At 52.5% G+C, this 24953-nt stretch overlaps 1 protein-coding gene across 1 annotated transcript in view; it reads left to right on the top strand.

The window, feature by feature from the left end:
• The window catches only part of LOC115124633 (protein virilizer homolog), a 34619-nt gene extending 11213 nt beyond the window's left edge, over positions 1-23406 (top strand). Inside the window, 35 exon segments of the mRNA XM_065014605.1 lie at positions 4818-5247; positions 6697-7207; positions 8075-8764; positions 8767-8795; positions 8890-9027; positions 9205-9431; positions 9511-9779; positions 9782-9877; positions 9880-10191; positions 10918-11000; positions 14655-15137; positions 15217-15372; positions 15563-15798; positions 16901-17150; positions 19503-19540; positions 19542-19718; positions 19851-19998; positions 20116-20141; positions 20143-20160; positions 20162-20261; positions 20399-20405; positions 20408-20485; positions 20488-20548; positions 22079-22131; positions 22134-22174; positions 22241-22322; positions 22325-22403; positions 22499-22567; positions 22569-22727; positions 22729-22838; positions 22943-22986; positions 22988-23020; positions 23022-23094; positions 23238-23312; positions 23315-23406. Of these exon segments, the coding sequence (XP_064870677.1) occupies positions 4818-5247; positions 6697-7207; positions 8075-8764; positions 8767-8795; positions 8890-9027; positions 9205-9431; positions 9511-9779; positions 9782-9877; positions 9880-10191; positions 10918-11000; positions 14655-15137; positions 15217-15372; positions 15563-15798; positions 16901-17150; positions 19503-19540; positions 19542-19718; positions 19851-19998; positions 20116-20141; positions 20143-20160; positions 20162-20261; positions 20399-20405; positions 20408-20485; positions 20488-20548; positions 22079-22131; positions 22134-22174; positions 22241-22322; positions 22325-22403; positions 22499-22567; positions 22569-22727; positions 22729-22838; positions 22943-22986; positions 22988-23020; positions 23022-23094; positions 23238-23312; positions 23315-23406 (5473 nt within the window).
• Positions 23407-24953: the final 1547 nt, after the last annotated feature.

The raw sequence follows: 24953 nt of genomic DNA, 5'->3' as shown, positions 1-24953 counted from the left end.
CAGACCCCTCATCCCTACACCCTGCTCAGACCCCTCAACCCTACACCCTGCTCAGACCCCTCAACCCTACACCCTGTTCAGACTCCTCATCCCTACACCCTGCTCAGACCCCTCAACCCTACACCCTGCTCAGACCCCTCAACCCTACACCCTGCTCAGACCCCTCAACCCTACACCCTGCTCAGACCCCTCAACCCTACACCCTGTTCAGACTCCTCATCCCTACACCCTGCTCAGACCCCTCAACCCTACACCCTGCTTCAGACCCTATACCCTGCTCAGACCCCTCAACCCTACACCCTGCTCAGACTCCTCAACCCTACACCCTCCTCAGACCCCTACACCCTTCTCAGACCCCTCAACCCTACACCCTTCTCAGACCCCTCAACCCTACACCCTGTTCAGACCCCTCAACCCTACACCCTGCTCAGACTCCTCAACCCTACACCCTGCTCAGACTCCTCAACCCTACACCCTGCTCAGACCCCTACACCCTGCTCAGACCCCTACACCCTGTTCAGACCCCTCAACCCTACACCCTGCTCAGACCCCTCAACCCTACACCCTGCTCAGACCCCTCCACCCTGCTCAGACCCCTCCACCCTGCTCAGACCCCTCCAACCTACACCCTATGCCCTGTTCAGACCCCTCAACCCTACACCCTTCTCACCCCTATACCCTGTTCAGACCCCTCAACCCTACACCCTGCTCAGACCCCTCAACCCTACACCCTGCTCAGACCCCTATACCCTGCTCAGACCCCTCCACCCTACACCCTGCTCAGACCCCTATACCCTGCTCAGACCCCTCAACCCTACACCCTGCTCAGACCCCTACACCCTTCTCAGACCCCTCAACCCTACACCCTTCTCAGACCCCTCAACCCTACACCCTGTTCAGACCCCTCAACCCTACACCCTGCTCAGACTCCTCAACCCTACACCCTGCTCAGACTCCTCAACCCTACACCCTGCTCAGACCCCTATACCCTGCTCAGACCCTCAGCCCTACACCCTGCTCAGACTCCTCAACCCTACACCCTGCTCAGACCCCTTCACCTTTCAGACCCTCAACCCTACACCCTGCTCAGACCCCTCAACCCTACACCCTGTTCAGACCCCTCAACCCTACACCCTGCTCAGACTCCTCAACCCTACACCCTGCTCAGACTCCTCAACCCTACACCCTGCTCAGACCCCTACACCCTGCTCAGACCCCTACACCCTGTTCAGACCCCTCAACCCTACACCCTGCTCAGACCCCTCAACCCTACACCCTGCTCAGACCCCTCCACCCTGCTCAGACCCCTCCACCCTGCTCAGACCCCTCCAACCTACACCCTGCTCAGTACCTCAACCCTACACCCTGTTCAGACCCCTATACCCTGTTCAGACCCCTCAACCCTACACCCTTCTCACACCCCTATACCCTGTTCAGACCCCTCAACCCTACACCCTGCTCAGACCCCTCAACCCTACACCCTGCTCAGACCCCTATACCCTGCTCAGACCCCTCCACCCTACACCCTGCTCAGACCCCTATACCCTGCTCAGACCCCTCAACCCTACACCCTGCTCAGACCCCTACACCCTTCTCAGACCCCTCAACCCTACCCCCTTCTCAGACCCCTCAACGCTACACCCTGTTCAGACCCCTCAACCCTACACCCTGCTCAGACTCCTCAACCCTACACCCTGCTCAGACTTCTCAACCCTACACCCTGCTCAGACTCCTCAACCCTACACCCTGTTCAGACCCCTATACCCTGTTCAGACCCCTCAACCCTACACCCTTCTCACACCCCTATACCCTGTTCAGACCCCTCCACCCTACACCCTCTCAACCCTACACCCTGCTCAGACCCCTCCACCCTGCTCAGACCCCTCCACCCTATACCCTGCTCAGACCCCTCAACCCTACACCCTGTTCAGACCCCTCAACCCTACACCCTGCTCAGACTCCTCAACCCTACACCCTGTTCAGACCCCTCAACCCTACACCCTGCTCAGACTCCTCAACCCTACACCCTGTTCAGACCCTCAACCCTACACCCTGCTCAGACCCTCAACCCTACACCCTGCTCAGACCCCTCCACCCTGCTCAGACCCTCCACCCTGCTCAGACCCCTCAACCTACACCCTGCTCAGACCCTACACCCTGTTCAGACCCCTACACCCTGCTCAGACCCCTCCACCCTACACTACAGACCCTGCCCTGCTCAGACCCCTCAACCCTACACCCTGCTCAGACCCCTCAACCTACACCCTGCTCAGACCCCTATACCCTGCTCAGACCCCTCCACCCCTGCTCCACCCCTCACCTGCAGACCCCTATACCCTGCTCAGACCCTCAACCCTACACCCTGCTCCAGACCCTCAACCCTACACCCTGCTCAGACCCCTCCACCCTGCACCCTGTTCAGACCCCTCAACCCTACACCCTGCTCAGACCCCTCCAACCCTACACCCTGCTCAGACCCCTCAACCCTACACCCTGCTCAGACCCTCAGACCCTACACCCTGCTGCTATACCCTGCTCAGACCCCTCACCCTGCTCAGACCCCTATACCCTGCTCAGACCCCTCAACCCTACACCCTGCTCAGACCCCTCAACCCTACACCCTGCTCAGACCCCTAACCCTCAAACCCCTCCACCCTCACACCCTGCTCAGACCCCTCACCCTATACCCTGCTCAGACCCTCAACCCTACACCCTGCTCAGACCCTCAACCCTACACCCTGCTCAGACCCCTCAACCCTACACCCTTCTCAGACCCTCATCCCTACACCCTGCTCAGACCCCTCAACCCTACACCCTGCCCCCTGTTCAGACCCTCAACCCTACACCCTGCTCAGACCCCTCCACCCTATACCCTGCTCAGACCCTCATCCCTACACCTGCTCAGACCCCTCAACCCTACACCCTGCTCAGACCCTCAACCCTACACCCTGTTCAGACCCTCATCCCTACACCCTGCTCAGACCCCTCAACCCTACACCCTGCTCAGACCCTCAACCCTACACCCTGCTCAGACCCTCCCCCTATACCCTGCTCAGACCCCTCAACCCTACACCCTGCTCAGACCCCTATACCCTGCTCAGACCCTCAACCCTACACCCTGCTCAGACTCCTCAACCCTACACCCTGCTCAGACCCCTACCACCCTTCTCAGACCCCTCAACCCTACACCCTTCTCAGACCCCTCAACCCTACACCCTTCTCAGACCCCTCAACCCTACACCCTGCTCAGACTCCTCAACCCTACACCCTGCTCAGACTCCTCAACCCTACACCTCAACCCCTACACCCTGCTCAGACCCCTCAACCCTACACCCTGCTCAGACCCTCAACCCTACACCCTGCTCAGACCCCTCCACCCTGCTAGACCCTCCACCCTGCTCAGACCCTCCACCTGCACCTGCTCAGACCTCAACCCTACACCCTGTTCAGACCCCTATACCCTGTTCAGACCCTCACCCCTCACACCCTGTTCAGACCCCTATACCCTGCTCAGACCCTCCAACCCTGCACCCTGCTCAGACCCTACCCCTACCCAGACCCCAACCCTACACCCTGCTCAGACCCTCAACCCTCACACCCTGCTCAGACCCCTCCCCCTACACCCTGCTCAGACCCCTCAACCCACCCTGCTCAGACCCCTCAACCCTACACCCTGCTCAGACCCCTCAACAGACCCCTCCACCCTACACCCTGCTCAGACCCCTATACCCTGCTCAGACCCTCAACCCTACACCCTGCTCAGACCCTCAACCCTACACCCTGCTCAGACCCTCCTCCCTCTCAGACCCTCAGCCCCTACCCCTGCTCAGACCCCTCCACCCTACACCCTGCTCAGACCCCTCAACCCTACACCCTGCTCCACCCTTGCTCAGACCCTCAACCCTACACCCTGTTCAGACCCCTAACCCCCTACACCCTGCTCAGACCCTCCACCCTGCTCAGACCCCTCCACCCTGCTCACCCTGCTCAGACCCTCCAACCTACACCCTGCTCAGACCCTCAACCCTACACCCTGCTCAGACCCTCAACCCTCAACCCTACACCCTGCTCAGACCTATACCCTCAACCCCCTCACCCTACCCTGCTCAGACCCTCAACCCTACACCCTGCTCAGACCCTATACCCTGCTCAGACCCTCAACCCTACACCCTGCTCAGACCCTCACCCTACACCCTGCTCAGACCCTCCCTGCACCCTGCTCAGACCCCCAACCCCTACCCCTGCCCTCAGACCACCTGCTCAGACCTCAACCCTACACCCTGTTCAGACCCTCAACCCTACACCCTGCTCAGACCCTCAACCCTACACCCTGCCAGACCCCTCAACCCTACACCTGCTCAGACCCCACCCTGCTCAGACTCAACCCTACACCCTGCTCAGACCCCAACCCTACACCCTGCTCAGACCCTCAGACCCCACCCCTGCCCTCAGACCCCTCAACCCTACACCCTGCTCAGACCCTCAACCCTACACCCTGCTCAGACCCCTCCAACCCTACACCCTGCTCAGACCCCTCAACCCTACACCCTGCTCAGACCCCCTCCACCCTGCTCAGACCCCCAACCCTACACCCTGCTCAGACCCCTCAACCCTACACCCTGCTCAGACCCTCCAACCCCTACACCCTGCTCAGACCCTCAACCCTACACCCTGCCCCCTCAGACCCCTCAACCCTACACCCTGCTCAGACCCTCAACCCTGCTCAGACCCCTACCCTGTTCACCCCTCAACCCTACACCCTGCTCAGACCCCTCAACCCTACACCCTGCTCAGACCCCTCCTACCCCCTGCCTCAGACCCTCCACCCTGCCTCAGACCCCTCCACCCTACACCCTGCTCAGACCCCTCAACCCTACACCCTGTCTCAGACCCCTATACCCTCAGACCCTCAACCCTCACCTCCTGCCATCAGACCCCTCAACCCTACACCCTGCTCAGACCCCTCAACCCTGCTCAGACCCCTGCTCAGACCCTCCACCCTACCCCACCCTCAGACCCTACACCCTGCTCAGACCCCTACACCCTGCTCAGACCCTCAACCCTACACCCTGCTCAGAGACCCCTCAACCCTACACCTACACCCTGCTCAGACCCCCCCTCAACCCTACACCCTGCTCAGACCCCTCAACCCTACACCTCAACCCTCCACCCCTGCACCCCTGCTCAGACCCCCCTGCTCAGACCCTCAACCCTACACCCTGCTCAGACCCCTCCACCCTACACCCTGCTCAGACCCCTCAACCCCTTGCTCAGACCCCTCAACCCTACACCCTGCTCAGACCCCTCAACCCTACACCCTGCTCAGACCCCTCAACCCTACACCCTGCTCAGACCCTCAACCCTACACCTGCTCAGACCCTATACCCTGCTCAGACCCCTCACCCTGCTCCACCCTAACCCTACCCCTGCTCAGACCCCTCAACCCTACACCCTGCTCAGACCCCCTACACCCTGCTCAACCCCTCAACCCTACACCCTGCTCAGACCCTCAACCCTACACCCTGCTCAGACCCCTACAACCCTACACCCTGCTCAGACCCCTCACACCCTGCTCAGACCCTCCCTGTTCAACCCTACCCTATGCCTGCTCTCAGACCCTTCTGCAGACCCTCAACCCTACACCCTGCTCAGACCCCTCAACCCTACACCCTGACCCCTCAACCCTACACCCTGCTCAGACCCTCCACCCTGCTCAGACCCTCCACCCTATACCCTGCTCAGACCCCTCAACCCTACACCCTGCTCAGACCCTACACCCTGCTCAGACCCCTTCAACCCTACACCCCCCCTCACACCCTCAGACCCTACACCCTGTTCAGACCCTCAACCCTACACCCTGCTCAGACCCCAACCCACCTGCTCCCTGCTCAGACCTCAACCCCTGCCCTGTTCAGACCTCCCCTACACCCTGTTCAGACCCTATACCCTGTTCAGACCCTCTCCCTACACCCTCCCCCTACCCTGTTCAGACCCTCAACCCTACACCCTGCTCAGACCCCTCAGACCCTACACCCTGCTCAGACCCCTCAACCCTACACCCTCAGACCCCCCCTACACCCTGCTCAGACCCCTCAACCCTACACCCTGCCAGACTCCTCAACCCTACACCCTGCTCAGACTCCTCAACCCTACACCCTGCTCAGACCCCAACCCTACACCCTGCTCAGACCCCTCAACCCTACACCCTGCTCAGACCCTCAACCCCTACACCTGCTCAGACCCCTCCACCCTGCTCAGACCCTCCAACCCTACACCCTGCTCAGACCTCAACCCTACACCCTGTTCAGACCCTCCACCCTGCTCAGACCCCTCCACCCTATCAGACCCTGCAGACCCCTCAACCCACCCCTGCTCAGACCCCTCAACCCTACACCCTGCTCAGACCCTATACCCCTGCAGACCCTCAACCCTACACACCCTGCTCAGACCCTCCACCCTACACCCTGCTCAGACCCTCAACCCCTCACCTACCCCTGCTCAGACCCTCAACCCTACACCCTGCTCAGACCCTCAACCCTACACCCTGCTCAGACCCTCAACCCTACACCCTGCCCAGACCCTACACCCTGCTCAGACCCTCCAACCCTACACCCTGCTCAGACCCTCAACCCTACACCTGCTCAGACCCTCAACCCTACACCCTGCTCAGACCCCTCAACCCTACACCCTGCTCAGACCCCTCAACCCTACACCCTGCTCAGACCCCTCACCCTACACCCTGCTCAGACCCCTCAACCCTCCACCCCTGCTCAGACCCAACCCTACACCCTGCTCAGACCCTCCCTCACCCTACCCTGCTCAGACCCCTCAACCCTACACCCTGCTCAGACCCCTATCCTTTGCCCTCCAGACCCCTCAACCCTGCACCCTGCTCAGACCCTCAACCCTACACCCTGCTCAGACCCCTCCACCCTACACCCTGCTCAGACCCCTCAACCCTACACCCTGCTCAGACCCTCAACCCCTACCCTCCCCTGCTTCAGACCCTCAACCCTACACCCTGTTCAGACCCCTCAACCCTACACCCTGCTAAGACCCCCTCCACCCTACACCCTGCTGCTCAGACCCTACACCCCTCTGACTCCTCAGACCCTACACCTCCACCCTCCACCCTGCAGACCCCTCAAGACCCCTACACCCTGCTCAGACCCCTACACCCTGCTCAGACCCCTCAACCCTACACCCTGCTCAGACCCCCTCCCCACCCTGCTCAGACCCCTCACCCTACACCCTGCTCAGACCCCAACTCCACCCCTGCTCAGACCCCTCCAACCTACACCCTGCTCAGACCTCAACCCTACACCCTGTTCAGACCCCTCATACACCCTGTTCAGACCCCTCAACCCTACACCCTGCTCAGACCCCTATACCCTGCTCAGACCCCTCCACCTACACCCCTGCTCAGTCCCTCAACCCTACACCCTGCTCAGACCCCTCCACCCTGCCCTCAGACACCCTGCTCAGACCCACCCTACACCCTGTTCAGACCCCTCCACCCTCGGACCTGCTCAGACCCCCTCACAGACCCCTATACCCTGCTCAGACCCCTCCACCACCCTGCCACCCTGCCAGACCCTGCTCTCCACCCTGCTCAGACCCCTCCACCTCCACCCTGCTCAGACCCTACACCCTGCTCAGACCTCTACACCCTGCTCAGACCCCTCCACCCTGCTCAGACCCCTCCACCCTGCTCAGACCCCCTACACCCTGCTCAGCCCCCTACACCCTTCTCAGACCCCTACACCCTGCTCAGACCCCTACACCCTGCTCAGTGCTGTTATAACCACCCTAACCAGCTGTAATCATAAGGCTTAGAGCCATGGCTGTTGCTGCTGTAGTATCAGATTCCCTTGCATGACAAACTAACTGTGCCTGTCTGCTGTGGTTCTCTAACATTCCTAACTCTTGGTTGAGTTAACTGTAATTAATGTTATTAATGTTTTAGCACTTAAGTGAGTGTTGTGAGTGAGGCCTTTTCTTTTGCTGTTTTTGTTGTTTTACAATATTTCTTCCTCCCTCACCCTCCTTCTCTCACCCTCCCTTCTCTCTCCAGGTGATGATGGTTATGAGAAGATCAGTAGTGATGAGGATGACTTGGACAATGGGAGTTTTAAGCTGCCCAGTTTTGACATTGACTACACCCCTGAAGACCTGGCCTCTGTGCCCCCAGTCCAGTACGACCCCTATGAAAGAGAGCTACGCCCACTGCTCTACTTCACCCCTCCCTACAAGACCCGCTTCGACTCCCAGCTGGAGAGGGCTACGGGGGCTGTGTGTGTTGGTCCAGAGGGACCTGGAGGTGGAGAAGGGGCTGAGGCTGAGGTTGTTGCCCAGATGAGAGAGCTCCTGACTGGGATAGGAGAGGACCGTGACTCCCGCTGGGTCACGGCCCTAGAGCAGGCATCAGGGCTGCTCGCTAGAGGGCTGGGCTTTCTGATTGGACAGGGGGAATGGGAGGGGGCTATTGGAGCTCTGGTCCAATGGGCTCTCCAGGGTCTTAGCATGGAGATAGCTCTGACCCAACCCATTGCTCTAAACCTCAGGCAGCTGAAAGCTGGAGCTAAGCTGGCTTCCTGCCTGGCCGAGTGCCCACAGGGCCTCACTGCGCTGCTGCACGAGGGAGCCCTGGAGCTCCTACTGGAGCTGCTCCAGGTGGACCATGTGTCGTCCACACTGAAGCTGTGTATCCTAAGGGCTCTGGATGCTCTGACCAGTGCCCCCGCTGGCGTGGAGGCCTTCCTACAGGAGGGGAGATAGAGAGGAGTGGATACCAGGTGAGAGGGGCCATAGACATACGGTACACATGAAGACCTTATAATAGAGAGGCTGCGTGTGTTTCTAACTGAGGTTGTGTGTCCCCCCCCGCAGCGGTTGGTGCAGCTGTTCCTGGGGGAGGAAACTGTGCGTGTGGTAACCGCGGGCAACGCCATTCTTCAGAAAGGCCACGCCTATGAGGTTATGACTGACCTGCAGAGAACAGCGGCAGCCTGGAGCGAGCCTCTGCAGGTAAGCACACGCTGACTGGAGATCTGCGTTTTAAGAACAGGGTCTGATAAAGTTTCCCATTTCATAACCAATTCCCAGTTCAGTGTGGAACTCTGGGGTTTCTATGACTGAGGTTCTACTGTCCATATAATTACTACAGTATATCAGTATATGAGAATTATCAGTGTTATATTTCAGGATGAGGGGGAGGAGCCTGATATAGCCATGGAGGAGGAGACCTCATTAGGCCCCTCCCCTGTCAGCGAGGCTGAGCTGGATAGGTTGGCTGGGGTTCTAGAAGAGTTACATCACCTTTTAGAGACCGCCCCCCACACCATGGTCCAGCCCCCTGGAAAGGCCTTCCCTACAACCGCACGCATTACTGGTCCACAGGAGAGAGACGACCCCTACCCTACACTGTACAGGTAGGTACAACACCGACACACACGCACACACACACACACACAGTCATTTGTACTAATAACTCTCCCCCCCACCCCACAGGTACATGCATGCATGTCACTTCCTGGAGAGCTCGGCGGTGGTGTTGTCAGCAGCAGTGGCGGCAGGGCATACAGGTGTCACTCACGCCGTCAGGGAAGTCCTGCACTTTCTGTCTCTCACCCAATCAGGACTGCTGTTCATGCTGGCCCATCCCACGCCTACCAACCTGCTGCTCCGCCTCCTAGCAACCATCGCCGAGGTTGAGGGAGAGGAGCCTATGGTCACTGGGGGCGACGGCGGGTTCTCGGGCCCCGGATTGGGTGAAGAGGGTTTGGGGTGTGGCTGATGCAGGCGCTGCATGCCCTCCAGAGCGTGTCTGAGCTGATGAGTCACGTGACTGCCGGCGGGGAGGGGAGGGGTGGGCTAGAGGAGGGGACAGTGCGGAGGTACTGAGCATGCTCCATGCCCTCTACCTCATCACCTTCACACAGACTGGGAGGAGCGCTGTGGCCCACGTCTTCAGCCTGGAGAACAACCTCTCCTGTCTGGTTACGCTGCTGCAGCACCACAGCAAGGACGGACACGGGGAGGCCAAGGCCCGGAAGGCGGTGACCTATAACTATGCGTGTATGCTGGTGCTGATGGTGGTTCAGAACTCCAGTGATCTCCGTAACATGGAACAACACGCTGCTCCTCTACTCATCCTGGCCAAGGCTGATGACACCAACGCTAAACTACAGGGTGCGTAGCTCCTGACCCCTGACTATAACAACGCCAGGTTGGTATCCAACCTTAACCCCTAACCTCTGACCTATAACTCCAAACCAACCTAATCAACAATGGGTGAACTGGTAGTCCCTAAACCTTCATCTTAAAAATACTTCTACACCCAACTCTATCATTGTAATGACATAGCCCTACCCATCACCCCTTAGAAATGTGTTGAAGGCCTCCCAAGTGGCGCAGCGGTCTATGCCACTGCATCGACGGATTCAATCCCAGGCTGCATCACAGTCGGCCGTGACCGGGAGACCCATGAGGCGGCGCACAATTGGCCCAGCGTCGTCCGGGTTAGGGGAGGGTTTGGCCGGCTGGGATTTCCTCGTCCTATCGCGCTCTAGCGACTCCTTGTGGCGGGCCGGGCACCTGCAAGCTGACTTTCGGTCGCCAGCTGGACAGTGTTTCCTCCAACATGTTGGTGCGGCTGGCTTCCGGGTTAAGCGAGCGGTGTTTCAAGAAGCAGTGTGGGTCGTGTTTCGGAGGACACATGGCTCTCAACCTTCGCCTCTCCCGAGTCCGCAGGGGAGTTGCAGTGATGGGACAAGACCGTTACTATCAATTGGATATTACGAAATTGGGGAGAAAAGTACCCCCCAAAAAAACATGTGTTAAACTACTATTCAGAATTCCTTGCGAAGGTGAACTGCAACACTAAGTGATCCTCTCAGTGTTGGTGTTGTGTTCCAGAGCTGAGTCAGTGGCTGGAACCTCTGGACAAGGTGAAGTTGGAGATGGGCAGCATCCCCAGCCTCATAGACTACATCAAACAGGTGAGCCGTTACACTACATGTCCCCAAGGAGTGAAAACCTGTTGTTGCTGTTTGTTTAATCCTTCATAATGATGACATGGCTGCAGGCTCCCTATGCGCACACACACACACACACACACAGACTTGCTTTGATATAACTAGCTGACTAAACTCCACTCCAAGGTAAAGGGAGATTCTGATGAAATCCACCAACGAGTGAAGCAGAGATCAGGCTTTGTGGAATTCAGCAACGACTACATTGATTCGCCCAAGGTCAATACTTTAAAAAAATTATAATTATGAAACGCTTAACTTGTACCTGTGTTGTCCTCTGTAGTTACATGCCTTTCTTTGTTAGCTGAAATCCATACTTTTTCAATAAACGTTATTCAAAAACATCCACCGACTGTTTCCTTTTGAGATTCAATTGACAAATGCTAATATGCGCTGAGTTGCCATCTTAGAGCAACAGCAACTGGCAAACAGTCGGTGGTTGTATTTGATTAGCGTCCATACTTGAAAAAGTATGGATTTCAGCTAACAAAGAAAGTCACGCAACTAAAGGACAAACATAGGTACACGGTAAGCGTTTCATAATCCATTTTATTCATATAGTCGGACCTAAATTCCACAAAGCATGTTCTCTGCACCACTCCTTTGGTGGATTTCAGCAGAGACGTCCTTCACCATGGAGTCAGCTAGTTTGACTTGAATTATTAGGATCTTCAATGGCGACAGCTAGTCTTACTGGGGTCTTACTGGGGTTCCGACAGGGGTCCCACTCGGGTCCAACAGGGGTTCCCACGGGGGTTCCGACTGGGGTCTTATTGGGTTCCGACTGGGGTCTTATTGGGGTTCCGACTGAGGTCTTACTGGGGTTCCCACTCGGTTCCGACTGGGGTCCCGACTGCGGTCTGACTGGGGTTTCGACTGGGGTCTGACTGGTGTTCTGACTGGGGTCTTAATGGGGTTCCGACTGGGGTCTGACTGGGGTCCCACTGGGGTCTTACTGGGGTTCCGACTGGGGTTCCGACTGGGGTCTGACTGGGGTCTTACTGGGGTTCCGACTGGGGTCTGACTGGGGTCCCACTGGGGTCTTACTGGGGTTCTGACTGGGGTCTTACTGGGGTTCCGACTGGGGTACGACACATAACAAAAAAATACATTTGAGACAAAAGACTTGACCATTTAAAAACATTAACGTGTGTGTGTGTGTGCGCATCGATCGGTTATACATACATGTCAGTACATATGCACGTAGGTCACATGCGGGAGAGACCTTGTGCCGTGAGGTGTTAGTTTATTTGTTTTTTTTTAACCAGGTTTGCGGTTCACTTGTGCTGTATAAGATGGAAGGGAGTCATGGCTCTGTATAATACTGTACACTTCCTTGAATTTGTTTTGGACCTGGGGACTGTGAAAAGACCCCTCGTGGCATGTCTGGTGGGGCGTGTGATTGTGTGTGTGTGTCAGTCCTGTGTGTAAGTTGACTATGCAAACAATTAGAAATTTCCAACACAATGTTTCTTATAAAAACAAGAAGTGACGCAGTCAGTCTTTCCTCAACTCTTAGCCAAGAGAGACTGGCATGCATAGTGTTAATATTAGCCCTCTGGTTACAATGAAGAGCAAGATGTGTCGCTCTGTTCTGGGCCAGCTGGAGCTTAACTAGGTCTTTCTTTGCAGCACTTGACCATATGACTGGACAATAATCAAGATAAGATACAACTAGAGGCTGTGGAGTGTGGTGTCAAAAAAGCATCTTTACAACCATTGAATCTATGTTTTGACCATGACCTTTTTACAATCTAAGGTAACACCAAGTAATTTAGTCACCTCAACTTGTTCAACAGCCACACCATTCATTACCAGATTCAGCTGAAGTCTAGAACTTAGGGAATGATGTGTACCAAGTTTAATGCTCTTAGTTTTAGAGATGTTCAGGACCAGTTTATTACTGGCCACCCACTCCAAAACAGACTGCAACTCTTTGTTAAGGGATTCAGTGACTTCATTAGCTGTGGTTGCTGATGCGCATACGGTTTAATCATCAGCATACATGGACACACATACTTTGTGTAATGCCAGTGGCAGGTCATTTGGTAAAAAAGAAAACAGTAGAAGGCTTAGAGAGCTGCCCTGCGGTACATGCAAATAGTTGTGACAGTGGCTGACCCAGATCTTGGAGAGAGAGAGCGCGAATACTTTGTAAAGTATTCAGACCCCTTGAATTTTTACGTTACCGCCTTATTCATCCTGTTTCCATTGATCATCCTTGATGTTTCTACAACTTGATTGGAGTCCACCTGTGGTAAATTCTATTGATTGGACATGATTTGGAAAGGCACACACCTGTCTATATAAGGTCCCACAGTTGACAGTGCAAGTCAGAGCAAAAACCAAGCCATGAGGTCGAAGGAATTATCCCTAGAGCTCCGAGACAAGACTGTGTCGAGGCACAGATCTGGGGAAGGGTACCAAAACATTTCTGTAGCATTGAAGGTCCCCAAGAACACAGTGGCCTCCATCATTCTTAAATGGAAGAAGTTTGTAACCACCAAGACTCTTCCTAGAGCTGGCCTCGCGGCCAAACTGAGCAATCGGGGAAGAAGGGCTTTGGTCAGGGAGGGGACCAAGAACCCGATGGTCACTCTGATAGAGCTCCAGAGTTCTTCTGTGGAGATGGGAGAACCTTCCAGAAGGACAACCATCTCTGCAGCACTCCACCAATCAGTTATTTATGGTAGAGTGGCCAGACGGAAGCCACTCCTCAGTAAAAGGCACATGACAGCCCGTTTGTAGTTTGCCAAAAGGCACCTACAGACTCTCAGACCATGAGAAACAAGATTCTCTGCTCTAGATTGAACTCTGTGGCCTGAATGCCAAGCCTCAAGTCTGGAGGAAACCTGGCACCATCTCTACTGTGAAGCATGGTGGTGGCATCATCATGCTGTGGGGATGTTTTTCTGCATCTGAGACTGGGAGACTAGTCAGGATCGAGGGAAAGATAAACAGAGCAAACCTGCTCCAGAGCACTCAGGACCTCAGACTGTGGAGAAGGTTCACCTTCCTACAGGACAACAACTCTAAGCAAACAGCCATGACAATGCAGGAGTGGCTTCGGGACAAGTCTCTGAATGTCCTTGAGTGGCCCAGCCAGAGCCCGGACGTGAACCCAATCGAACATCTATGGAGAGACCGAAAAATAGCTGCACAGCAATGCTCCCAATTCAACCTGCAGAGCTTGAGAGGATCTGCAGAGAAGAATGGGAGAAACTCCCCAAATACAGGTGTGCCAAGCTTGTAGTGTCATACCCAAGAAGACTCGAGGCTGTAATCTCTGCAAAAGGTGCCTCAACAAAGTATTGAAAAAAGGGTCTGAATACTTATGTAAATGTGATATTTCATTTATTATTTTTGTAATATATATTTGCAATGTTTATTTTTTTTAACTGTTTTTGCTTCGTCATTATGGGGTATTGTGCGTAGATTGAGGGGGAAAAAAACAATTTTATCAATTTTAGAATAAGGCTGTAAAGTAGCAAATGTGGAAAAAGTCAAGGGGTCTGAATACTTTCCGAATGCACTGTGTGTGGCTGATGTAATGTGTATTATTGGTCATATTACTAACAGAAAAGCCATTCTGTCCTGTCTGTCCCGTGTGTGTCCCTGTAGAACGTCCAGAACGTGTTGACTCTAGAGGGAAGTGGACTGATCTCTGCTCTGAGGGTCCTCTGCCAGATCGCCTGTCCACCTCCCGCCGTAGAGGCTCAGCAGAGAGATCTGAAGTGGAGTCTAGCAGGGGTGCAGTTGTTTTCTGGGGAGGGCTTGGACACGTGTGTTTGTGTGCTCCAGAAGCTGTGTAGCGTGCTGCTGCCTGCCTGGCGTGTGCACGGACACATGGGACCCACCCCACAGCGCTGTATGATCCTTGGCGTGTGCGCTAACACGCTAAGGCTGCTGCGGACCATGCTAACAGAGCTGTTGCGCAGCGGGGCCTTCCAGTTCAGGGACACGCGTGTGGCGAGCACGTTGGTGACTCTACACATGGTCGTGTGTTCAGCCCCGTCCTCTGGACGTCTAGACTGGGAGGAGACCAAGGTTCAGGCCCTCATCGTAGATGTGCTGCTCACCTTCACACAGGGAGTCAGCGAACAGGTAGAGCTCTTTTCTGATTGAACTTTAACATAATGTTGTGTGTGTGTGTTGCGTGAATTGGGTATCATTTCCCCTGTAGATGACCCACACAGAGGATACTCTGCTCAGTAACACATGGTCTCTGATGCTGAAGGAGGTGTTGGGCTCTCTACTGAAAGCACCAGAGGGACTCTTCTCTGGCCTCACCCTGCTGTCTGAACTGCTGCCACTTCCCCTGCCCATGCAGAGCACGCAGGTACACACACACACCTGCTGCTTCTCATGTTGCTACAGCCATCATCAGCAACAGTCTGGAGGTCGTCGGATTGACACTTAACAAACTAATCAATGCATGAGGATTGAAAGCTGTAGGACTTTCATGTTGGAAACATCTAAACCGAAGGGAAACAGATTTCTAGTTGTGTGTTGTGCCGGTCCCCCTCCAGGTGATCTCTGTCCAGGACGTGGCTGTAGCGTTGAACACCAGGAAGTTGTGGAGCATGCACCTGCGGGTGCAGTGGGGTGTGTTTGCGGACGCCCTCGGGTGTGTGTGTGGAACTAGCTGTCCTCCGCTGCTGGCCATGCTGCGACGTGTGTGTGTCCAGCTGGCTGACCTCTCCTCTCCCACCGCCACCCTCATCATGAAGACCCTGCTGGAATTCCTGCTGGGGGAACTACAGCCGTAAGACAGTCGCAAACACACCCTTATGCACCTCTTGAACTAAGATGGCAAGCCAAATAAATCCCAAATTGGCTTTGGATATTATTTCACGTCCATATTAGAACCACCATGCTACCTTCTCTGATGTGTGTGTTTTTGATTTCGGTATGTGTGGTTGTGTTTTTGATTTCGGTATGTGTGGTTGTGTTTTTGATTTTGGTATGTGTGGTTGTGGTTTTGATTTCGGTATGTGTGGTTGTGGTTGTGGTTTTGATTTCGGTATGTGTGGTTGTGTTTGTGATTTCGGTATGTGTGGTTGTGTTTTTGATTTTGGCATGTGTGGTTGTGTTTGTGATTTCGGTATGTGTGGTTGTGTTTGTGATTTCGGTATGTGTGGTTGTGTTTTTGATTTCGGTATGTGTGGTTGTGGTTTTGATTTCGGTATGTGTGGTTGTGGTTTTGATTCGGTATGTGTGGTTGTGTTTTGATTTCGGTTGTGTGTGGTTGTGGTTTTGATTTCGGTATGTGTGGTTGTGGTTTTGATTTCGGTATGTGTGGTTGTGGTTTTGATTTGGTTGTGTTTGTGATTTTGTGTGGTTGTGTTTTTGATTTCGGTATGTGTGGTTGTGTTTGTGATTTCGGTATGTGTGGTTGTGGTTTTGATTTCGGTATGTGTGGTTGTGGTTTTGATTTCGGTATGTGTGGTTGTGTTTTTGATTTCGGTATGTGTGGTTGTGGTTTTGATTTCGGTATGTGTGGTTGTGGTTTTGATTTCGGTATGTGTGGTTGTGTTTGTGATTTCGGTATGTGTGGTTGTGTTTTTGATTTTGGCATGTGTGGTTGTGTTTGTGATTTCGGTATGTGTGGTTGTGTTTGTGATTTCGGTATGTGTGGTTGTGTTTGTGATTTCGGTATGTGTGGTTGTGTTTGTGATTTCGGTATGTGTGGTTGTGTTTGTGATTTCGGTATGTGTGGTTGTGTTTTTGATTTCGGTATGTGTGGTTGTGGTTTTGATTTCGGTATGTGTGGTTGTGTTTTTGATTTTGGTATGTGTGGTTGTGTTTTTGATTTCGGTATGTGTGGTTGTGGTTTTGATTTCGGTATGTGTGGTTGTGTTTTTCAGTGTTGAGGGTAAGAGTCCGGGTTGGGGGCAGGTCCTGCGTCTCCTCTCTCTATTCGACACCCTGGTTTCCCAGAGAGCCTGTAAGATCGCAACGTTACACTTGCTCTCTGGCTCCACCCCTGGAGATGAGCCATTGGCTGATGTCTTCCCCCTGCTACTGTCCCTATTGGTTCCCGCTGCTGACCACGCCCTGCCACAACAGCACTGTGCAGAGCTGGTGGGGACTGTCCTGCAGTCACTGTGTGACCAGGTAACACACGAAGCACCTGGTATTGTATGAAGCTAATGCACTTCATCCACTAGCTGTTGTCTTTCCTCCAGCTATAACAATGGAGAGGTATGGGGTGAATTGGTGCGTATTATATTCATAAACATGTAGGTCTTTGTGGATGCTCTTTAGTCTGAACTATGTGTCAGACTAGCAGGGGGTCGTATATCAGGCTGAGCCAGGTAAGAGGGAGCGGTAGAGGGATAGAGAAAGGTGTTTAACCCCATCAGTCCCAAGACATTGATCTGACTTTCATTTATCTGCATGTCCAGCTGTTATATTTAGTCTCACAATGAAGTGTTTTACCATGTTCTTTTCAGGACAACCAGGGCTACAAGTATAACACCTAACTATTTGACATAAACAGTTGCATTCATGAGTTTTATTAACAGAGCAAAAACCCGATAGAAATGTAGTTATAAGAATGCTCTAAGTACAGAAATGGTTTGCTCACTGGAAAATGAATATCTAACTAGTCAGTGACAACTGTTCAGAGTTTATAACAGCAACTATGTGAGTTTATCAAAGTGTTATAGACACTATGTCCTGGGATTTACTATGGTCTTCTATGTAGAAGAACCCCTTACAGTGTTATAGACACTATGTCCTGGGATTTACTATGGTCTTCTATGTAGAAGAACCCCTTACAGTGTTATAGACACTATGTCCTGGGATTTACTATGGTCTTCTATGTAGAAGAACCCCTTACAGTGTTATAGACACTATGTCCTGGGATTTACTATGGTCTTCTATGTAGAAGAACCCCTTACAGTGTTATAGACACTATGTCCTGGGATTTACTATGGTCGTCTATGTAGAAGAACCCCTTACAGTGTTATAGACACTATGTCCTGGGATTTACTATGGTCTTCTATGTAGAAGAACCCCTTACAGTGTTATAGACACTATGTCCTGGGATTTACTATGGTCTTCTATGTAGAAGAACCCTTACAGTGTTATAGACACTATGTCCTGGGATTTACTATGGTCGTCTATGTAGAAGAACCCTTACAGTGTTATAGACACTATGTCCTGGGATTTACTATGGTCTTCTATGTAGAAGAACCCTTACAGTGTTATAGACACTATGTCCTGGGATTTACTATGGTCTTCTATGTAGAAGAACCCTTACAGTGTTATAGACACTATGTCCTGGGATTTACTATGGTCGTCTATGTAGAAGAACCCCTTACAGTGTTATAGACACTATGTCCTGGGATTTACTATGGTCTTCTATGTAGAAGAACCCTTACAGTGTTATGGACACTATGTCCTGGGATTTACTATGGTCTTCTATGTAGAAGAACCCCTTACAGTGTTATAGACACTATGTCCTGGGATTTACTATGGTCTTCTGTAGAAGAACCCCTTACAGTGTTATAGACACTATGTCCTGGGATTTACTATGGTCGTCTATGTAGAAGAACCCCTTACAGTGTTATAGACACTATGTCCTGGGATTTACTATGGTCTTCTATGTAGAAGAACCCCTTACAGTGTTATAGACACTATGTCCTGGGATTTACTATGGTCGTCTATGTAGAAGAACCCCTTACAGTGTTATAGACACTATGTCCTGGGATTTACTATGGTCTTCTATGTAGAAGAACCCCTTACAGTGTTATAGACACTATGTCCTGGGATTTACTATGGTCGTCTATGTAGAAGAACCCCTTACAGTGTTATAGACACTATGTCCTGGGATTTACTATGGTCTTCTATGTAGAAGAACCCCTTATCTTCTAACGACTCTTGTGTAGTTTATGAGCATCAGAGACGAAACATGTTACGTGTTTGTGTTCCTGACAGTCAGCCTTTGCCAAGCATCTCAAATCATTCTCATTTACATTTAAGTCATTTAGCAGACGCTCTTATCCAGAGCGACTTACAAATTGGTGCTTTCACCTTATGACATCCAGTGGAACAGCCACTTTACAATAGTGCATCTAGGTCTTTTAAGGGGGAGGGGAGAAGGATTACTTTATCCTATCCTAGGTATTCCTTAAAGAGGTGGGGTTTCAGGTGTCTCCGGAAGGTGGTGATTGACTCCGCTGTCCTGGCGTCGTGAGGGAGTTTGTTCCACCATTGGGGGGCCAGAGCAGCGAACAGTTTTGACTGGGCTGAGCGGGAAACTGCACTTCCTCAGTGGTAGGGAGCGAGCAGGTAGAGGTGGATGAACGCAGTGCCCTTGTTTGGGTGTAGGGCCTGATCAGAGCCTGAGGTAGTGAGGTGCCGTTCTCCTCACAGCTCCGTAGGCAAGCACCATTCTGACTCTACAGATGTTTTTGTAAACGGTGGGACTCATTGGGTTAACTCCTGCTGTGTGTGTGTTAGGACATCTCTCTGGTGGTGCCCCACCCAGCCGAGGGGTGTGTCAGAGGCTGAGCAACTGGCCAATGCCCTGCCAGGACGGGAAATGATCTCATCAGTGTGCGACTCTCTGATGGAGGTTTTGGGGAACGGAGAGAGCAGTGCCGCTCTGCTCCTCACCTGTCTCAGGACACTCATGTTCCTCACAGAACATGACTATGGACTCTACCACCTTAAAGGGTACACACACACTCCTCACTGCCAGGAATTTAGATCAATGCAAGTGTAGCATGTGTATATAGACAATAGTAGTGGTTACAGCACTGAACCCTGTGGAACACCGAATTCAACTTTAAAGATGTGTGTTTTTAGGGCTATGAAGAAGCACAGTGCCAGTGTGTGTGCTCTGTTGAAGAGACAGGTGTTCTCCTTCAGGAAAGACTCGGCTGAACTCCTCTCTGCTCTGCTGGACTTCCTGCGACAGATCCTCAACACTGACCCTCTGGTAAACCCCAAACAAGTCCATTTCAACATGATCAACCATTATCCAGTCAATCATTATCTGCCGATGGGAAGGCCGATCCACCCGTATTACATTAATCATCGTCTCTGTCACTCTCTCTCTTCTCATACCCAGGGTTGCTGTGGGGAGGAGAGTGGAGGAAGAGTCCGGGCTGGTCCCGCCCCAGGTCTGTGGCTCTGACTGGGTCAGAGATGAAGGCTCTGCTGCAGTGGGAGGAGGCTGACACACCCCCTCTAAACACACTAGAGAAACACATCACGGTACACACACACTCACACTTTGTGCATAGTAATCATTATAAATGCAAATCTCTGGTCGGAAGTAGTGGAAGTAACTGTTGTGTGTGTGTGTGTGTGTGTGTGTGTGTGTGTGTGTGTGTGTGTGTGTGTGTTTGTAGAAGCTGTGCAGGAGGATTCACTGGAGACCCTGTTGGAGAATGTGATTGGTCTACGACAGACGCTGGAGAGCACTATGGACACATCTTCTCCCCTGAGACGGAGCCCACTCTACCCAATCCTGACACGTTATTGACCCAGTTCAACCACAGGTACCGCCCACTGACACTATTGGCCCAGTTCAACCACAGGTACCGCCCACTGACACTATTGGCCCAGTTCAACCACAGGTACCGCCTACTGACACTATTGGCCCAGTTCAACCACAGGTACCGCCCACTGACACTATTGGCCCAGTTCAACCACAGGTACGCCTACTGACACTATTGACCCAGTTCATCCACAGGTACCGCCCACTGACACTATTGGCCCAGTTCAACCACAGGTACCGCCCACTGACACTATTGGCCCAGTTCAACCACAGGTACCGCCCACTGACACTATTGACCCAGTTCAACCAGGTACCGCCCACTGACACTATTGGCCCAGTTCAACCACAGGTACCGCCCACTGACACTATTGGCCCAGTTCAACCACAGGTACCGCCCACTGACACTATTGGCCCAGTTCAACCACAGGTACCGCCCACTGACACTGTTGGCCCAATAGATACCGTTAAAGCTGCAATATGTAACTTTTTGTGCGAGCTGAACAAATTCACATAGAAATGTGAGTTATAGATCTGTCATTCTCACTGAACGCACATCTAGAAGCGGTAGGTCTGTTATAGGTGCGCTATTTTTATGCTTCCAGTTCTTAAATTTCATTTTTGCATCTTTTACTTTCGGTTTTGCACACCAGCTTCAAACAGCAGAAACAGTCATGGAAGATATATTTCACTTAAGCAATAAGGCCCGAGGGGTGTGGTATATGTCCAATATCAAATCAAAGTTTATTTATCATGTGCGCCGAATACAACAGGTGTAGAGTGAAATGCTTATTTACAGGCTCTAACCAATAGTGCGGGAAAAAAGTGTGTGTGTGTGTGTGTGTGTGTAGGTAAGTAAAGAAATAAAACAACAGTAAAAAGACATTTGAAAATAACAGCAGCGAGGCTATATACAGACACCTGTTAGTCAGGCTGATTGAGGTAGTATGTACATGTAGGTAAGTAACAGTAGCGAGGTTATATACAGACACCTGTTAGTCAGGCTTATTGAGGTAGTATGTACATGTAGGTAAGTGACTATGCATATATGATGAACAGAGAGTAGCAGTAGCGTAAAAAGAGGGGTTGGCGGGTGGTGGGACACAATGCAGATAGCCCGGTTAGCCAATGTGTGGGAGCACTGGTTGGTCGGGTCAATTAAGGTGGTATGTACATGAATGTATAGTTAAAGTGACTATGCATATAAGATAAACAGAGAGTAGCAGCAGTGTAAAAGAGGGGTTGGGGGGGGCACACAATGCAAATAGTCCGGGTAGCCATTTGATTAGCTGTTCAGGAGTCTTATGGCTTAGGGGTAAAATTCAGTGACCAGGAAATGACAGAGATTTCTGCATAGTGCACCTTTTAACAAAAGTGCAATTTTAATCAACTGTTTTCAATTATGGCCTGTATGAACTCAATCTGTTTGGGGGAATTTGGCTTGTCTTGAATGACCCACTGATATGCTATGGACCCAGTTTTGACCCGAAGCTGTGTGGGGTCCTGTTCTGACTGTCTGTGTTCTCTCCTGCAGGACGGTGTTTGTGTTGTCAGAGGTGTTGGATGAGCAGCTGAAGGCTCTGTGGTTCTCCCCTTCCACACTGACGACATGGAGGCAGAACTAGACATGGTGAGACACCTGGGTGTTGTGTGTGTGTGTGTGTGTGTGTGTGAGAGTAAACCTCTCTGTCTCTAGGTGAAGGTGGACCTGCTAGGGCCTGGCCCAGGAGTGTTGTCAGAGTTGGACCTGAAGTCAGAGCTGGAACGCTCCTTCCTGTCTGACCCTTGTCTCCCAGTCATACCAAAACTAACAAGGGCTTCAGGCTGGGCAAGCACAAACCACGAGACCATCATCACTGGTACACACACTTTTATCACCTTCAGGTACATAATGTGATTGTATGTGACCCACATGTTAAAAAGATGCCTGTGTCAGTCCTCTTCCTCCCTGCAGTGGTAAGTCAGACTACATCGAGCCAGCTAAGAGAGCCCACATGATGGCTGCTGCTCCTCGCGGTCGAGGTAGGGGGCTTCGAGACAGCCCTTTCGCTCACCGACATCTTCCGCCAGCGCAAACAGAACACCCTGCGCCCTCCCAGCATGCACGTGGATGACTTTGTGGCGGCAGAGTTTAAAGATGTTGGGACTCCCCTGGGCCTGTTGCCCCCAAGCTGACCCCCAAGAGTTCCCCCAACCCCCCACCAGAGGCCTGTTCACTGGAACAGAGGTAGGCTGCTTTCCCAGCCAGCAGACACGCTTTTCACCCCACCAGCCTAAAGGAGTGCTCTCTGGGTGTGTTGACACACACACAAACAGATCGCTGTAAACTAACAAATTAGGTCTGTTGTCTTTAAAAGAAACTTTGACTAACATGTCTTCCCATCCCCCTCCCTTCTAGGTAACTATAATGCCTGCGTGAGGGTGGGGCGAGGTGGCACTGCCGTGGAGTGGTCTGTTGCCACCGGTTACCCACAGAGGGAACATACAGTGATGCCAGGGCGGGCAGAGCAACTTCACGCGGCCCCCTGCCCTCACGCCAGCAGCCTGCAGGTACACACATACTCGTATGCACATGTACATACTGTATAAGCACACACACTGCATATTCAGAGAACAACATGGAATAAGCAAGATAATACTTTCATGCACAATTACTGATGGTCACCCTTGTTCTTTCTCCTCCTCTCTTCCAGGTACACGCCTGGGCTCTCGCGGGACCGCGCCCCGAGGTCGTGGGGGTACAGGCCTGTAGTGGCTGAGCCAGGGAGGAGAGGGGGAGGGGAACCCAGGGGGAAGTTTATAGCGGTGGGAGGCAGTTGAGGAGGGAGGGGACGGCAGTTCGCTCCTTCACCAGGTAAATGAAGCTGGCACACGACTGCAGTCCGTCACGGCCCACCACCACCAGGGACATGGAGTTCATCATCTCCATGGAAACGGTCCTCCTGTGGGACTTCTATTGATGATGATGTGAAACTGTTGCATTATGTTTTTTAGTTCTTTTATATGCTGTTGAGACTCCAATAAAGTTCTGTGATTGAGAGCTGTCTGGAGTAGTGTGTTAGTGTTCCTCACTGTGGTATGTTAGTATGATGGATTGATGGTTGGATTGACAGATTTTGATCGATGCATGGGGTATATGCAATGTAAGAAATGCATGATGAGCTGTATATAATTTATTAGAGAGATGGAGTAAAGACTATTGTACCTTAAGAGGACCAGAGATCAGAGTGTGTTTCAGCAGACTTTATTTAGGATCTCAGCTGGTTTTTCTCTCATTTGTGCCTACTGAACATAACCAGTACTGAAATATAACCCAGTACTGAACATAACCCAGTAACATTAGGAATGGCCCTCAGATGACGGTGACCTCTCTGCTCTTGATGCAGTCGAGGGTAAGGCTGCGGGGCAGGCCATGCGGACCCCTCCCTGGCTGTGGGGAGGTAGGGCGTATAAGGCTGGAGTAGGCAAAGCCGAGGGTAGTGATTGGGTAGAAGCCTGTGTTGGCCCCGCCCTCAGCAGGCCCCTGGTTGGGTGTTCCACTTGATGCTGGCTCCTAATTGTCCTGTCTTCTTGATGCAGTCCTCTGATTGGCTCTGTCTCTGTTCCGCTGGCCCCTGCATGGCTGCAGGCCCGGAGCATCTCCAGTAGCTCCTCTTCTCTAGATCCGCCCTGCCAGCTCCTGTCTCCGCAGGCGTCTCTGCCCCCAGAGGAGCCCGGCATATCACACATCACCTCGACACCTGGCCCTACACACACACACAGGGGATGTCATAACACACACACACACACATTCCTAGGTAGTACATATTATAGGTGTATCTCATGAGTCCTCCACAACTCTTCAGCAGAGACTCTTTCTGCACCATGTGTCTCCTCTGAGAGTCCAGCCTCGACTCCATCTCACGCCTCACCTCCTCCACCTTACCCAACATCTCTGCCCTGCAACACACACAAACACACACGTGTCACAATAAATCACAATATCCATTGTAGAAAAGCAATGACGTCGCCCTTGAGGTTCTAGAATATTGTAAATATTGGCACAGCTTTGTCAAGGATTTGTTAGGAACGACACAGATATAACATCCTAATATATCTCAATCCATCACCTCAAACACACAAACCTGAGCAGCTCCAATTCTGTTCGTAGCTCCGCAACAGAGTTGTGCTGTGATTGGTCTACAGAGAGGGGCGTGTGGCCACAGCCACTAGGACACGCCCTGCTGCGGAACTCACACTCCAACAGGTGAGACTCTAGAGCCCTCCTCTCCACCTGCATCGGACAACCTGGGGAGGTGGAGAGAGGAAAGAGGAGTTAAGGAGAGGGATACAGAAAGTAACAGAAAGACGAAGTTAGAGAGCAACACACCTACTGAAAGTCTCTCACTGTCTTTCTCACCCCCAACCCC

The sequence above is a fragment of the Oncorhynchus nerka genome, unplaced genomic scaffold, assembly GCF_034236695.1.
Source record: "Oncorhynchus nerka isolate Pitt River unplaced genomic scaffold, Oner_Uvic_2.0 unplaced_scaffold_2461, whole genome shotgun sequence".
In the NCBI taxonomy this organism is placed as follows: Eukaryota; Metazoa; Chordata; class Actinopteri; order Salmoniformes; family Salmonidae; genus Oncorhynchus; species Oncorhynchus nerka.
Note: the sequence above shows the minus strand (reverse complement) of the source record. Positions and strands in the feature narration are given on the sequence as shown.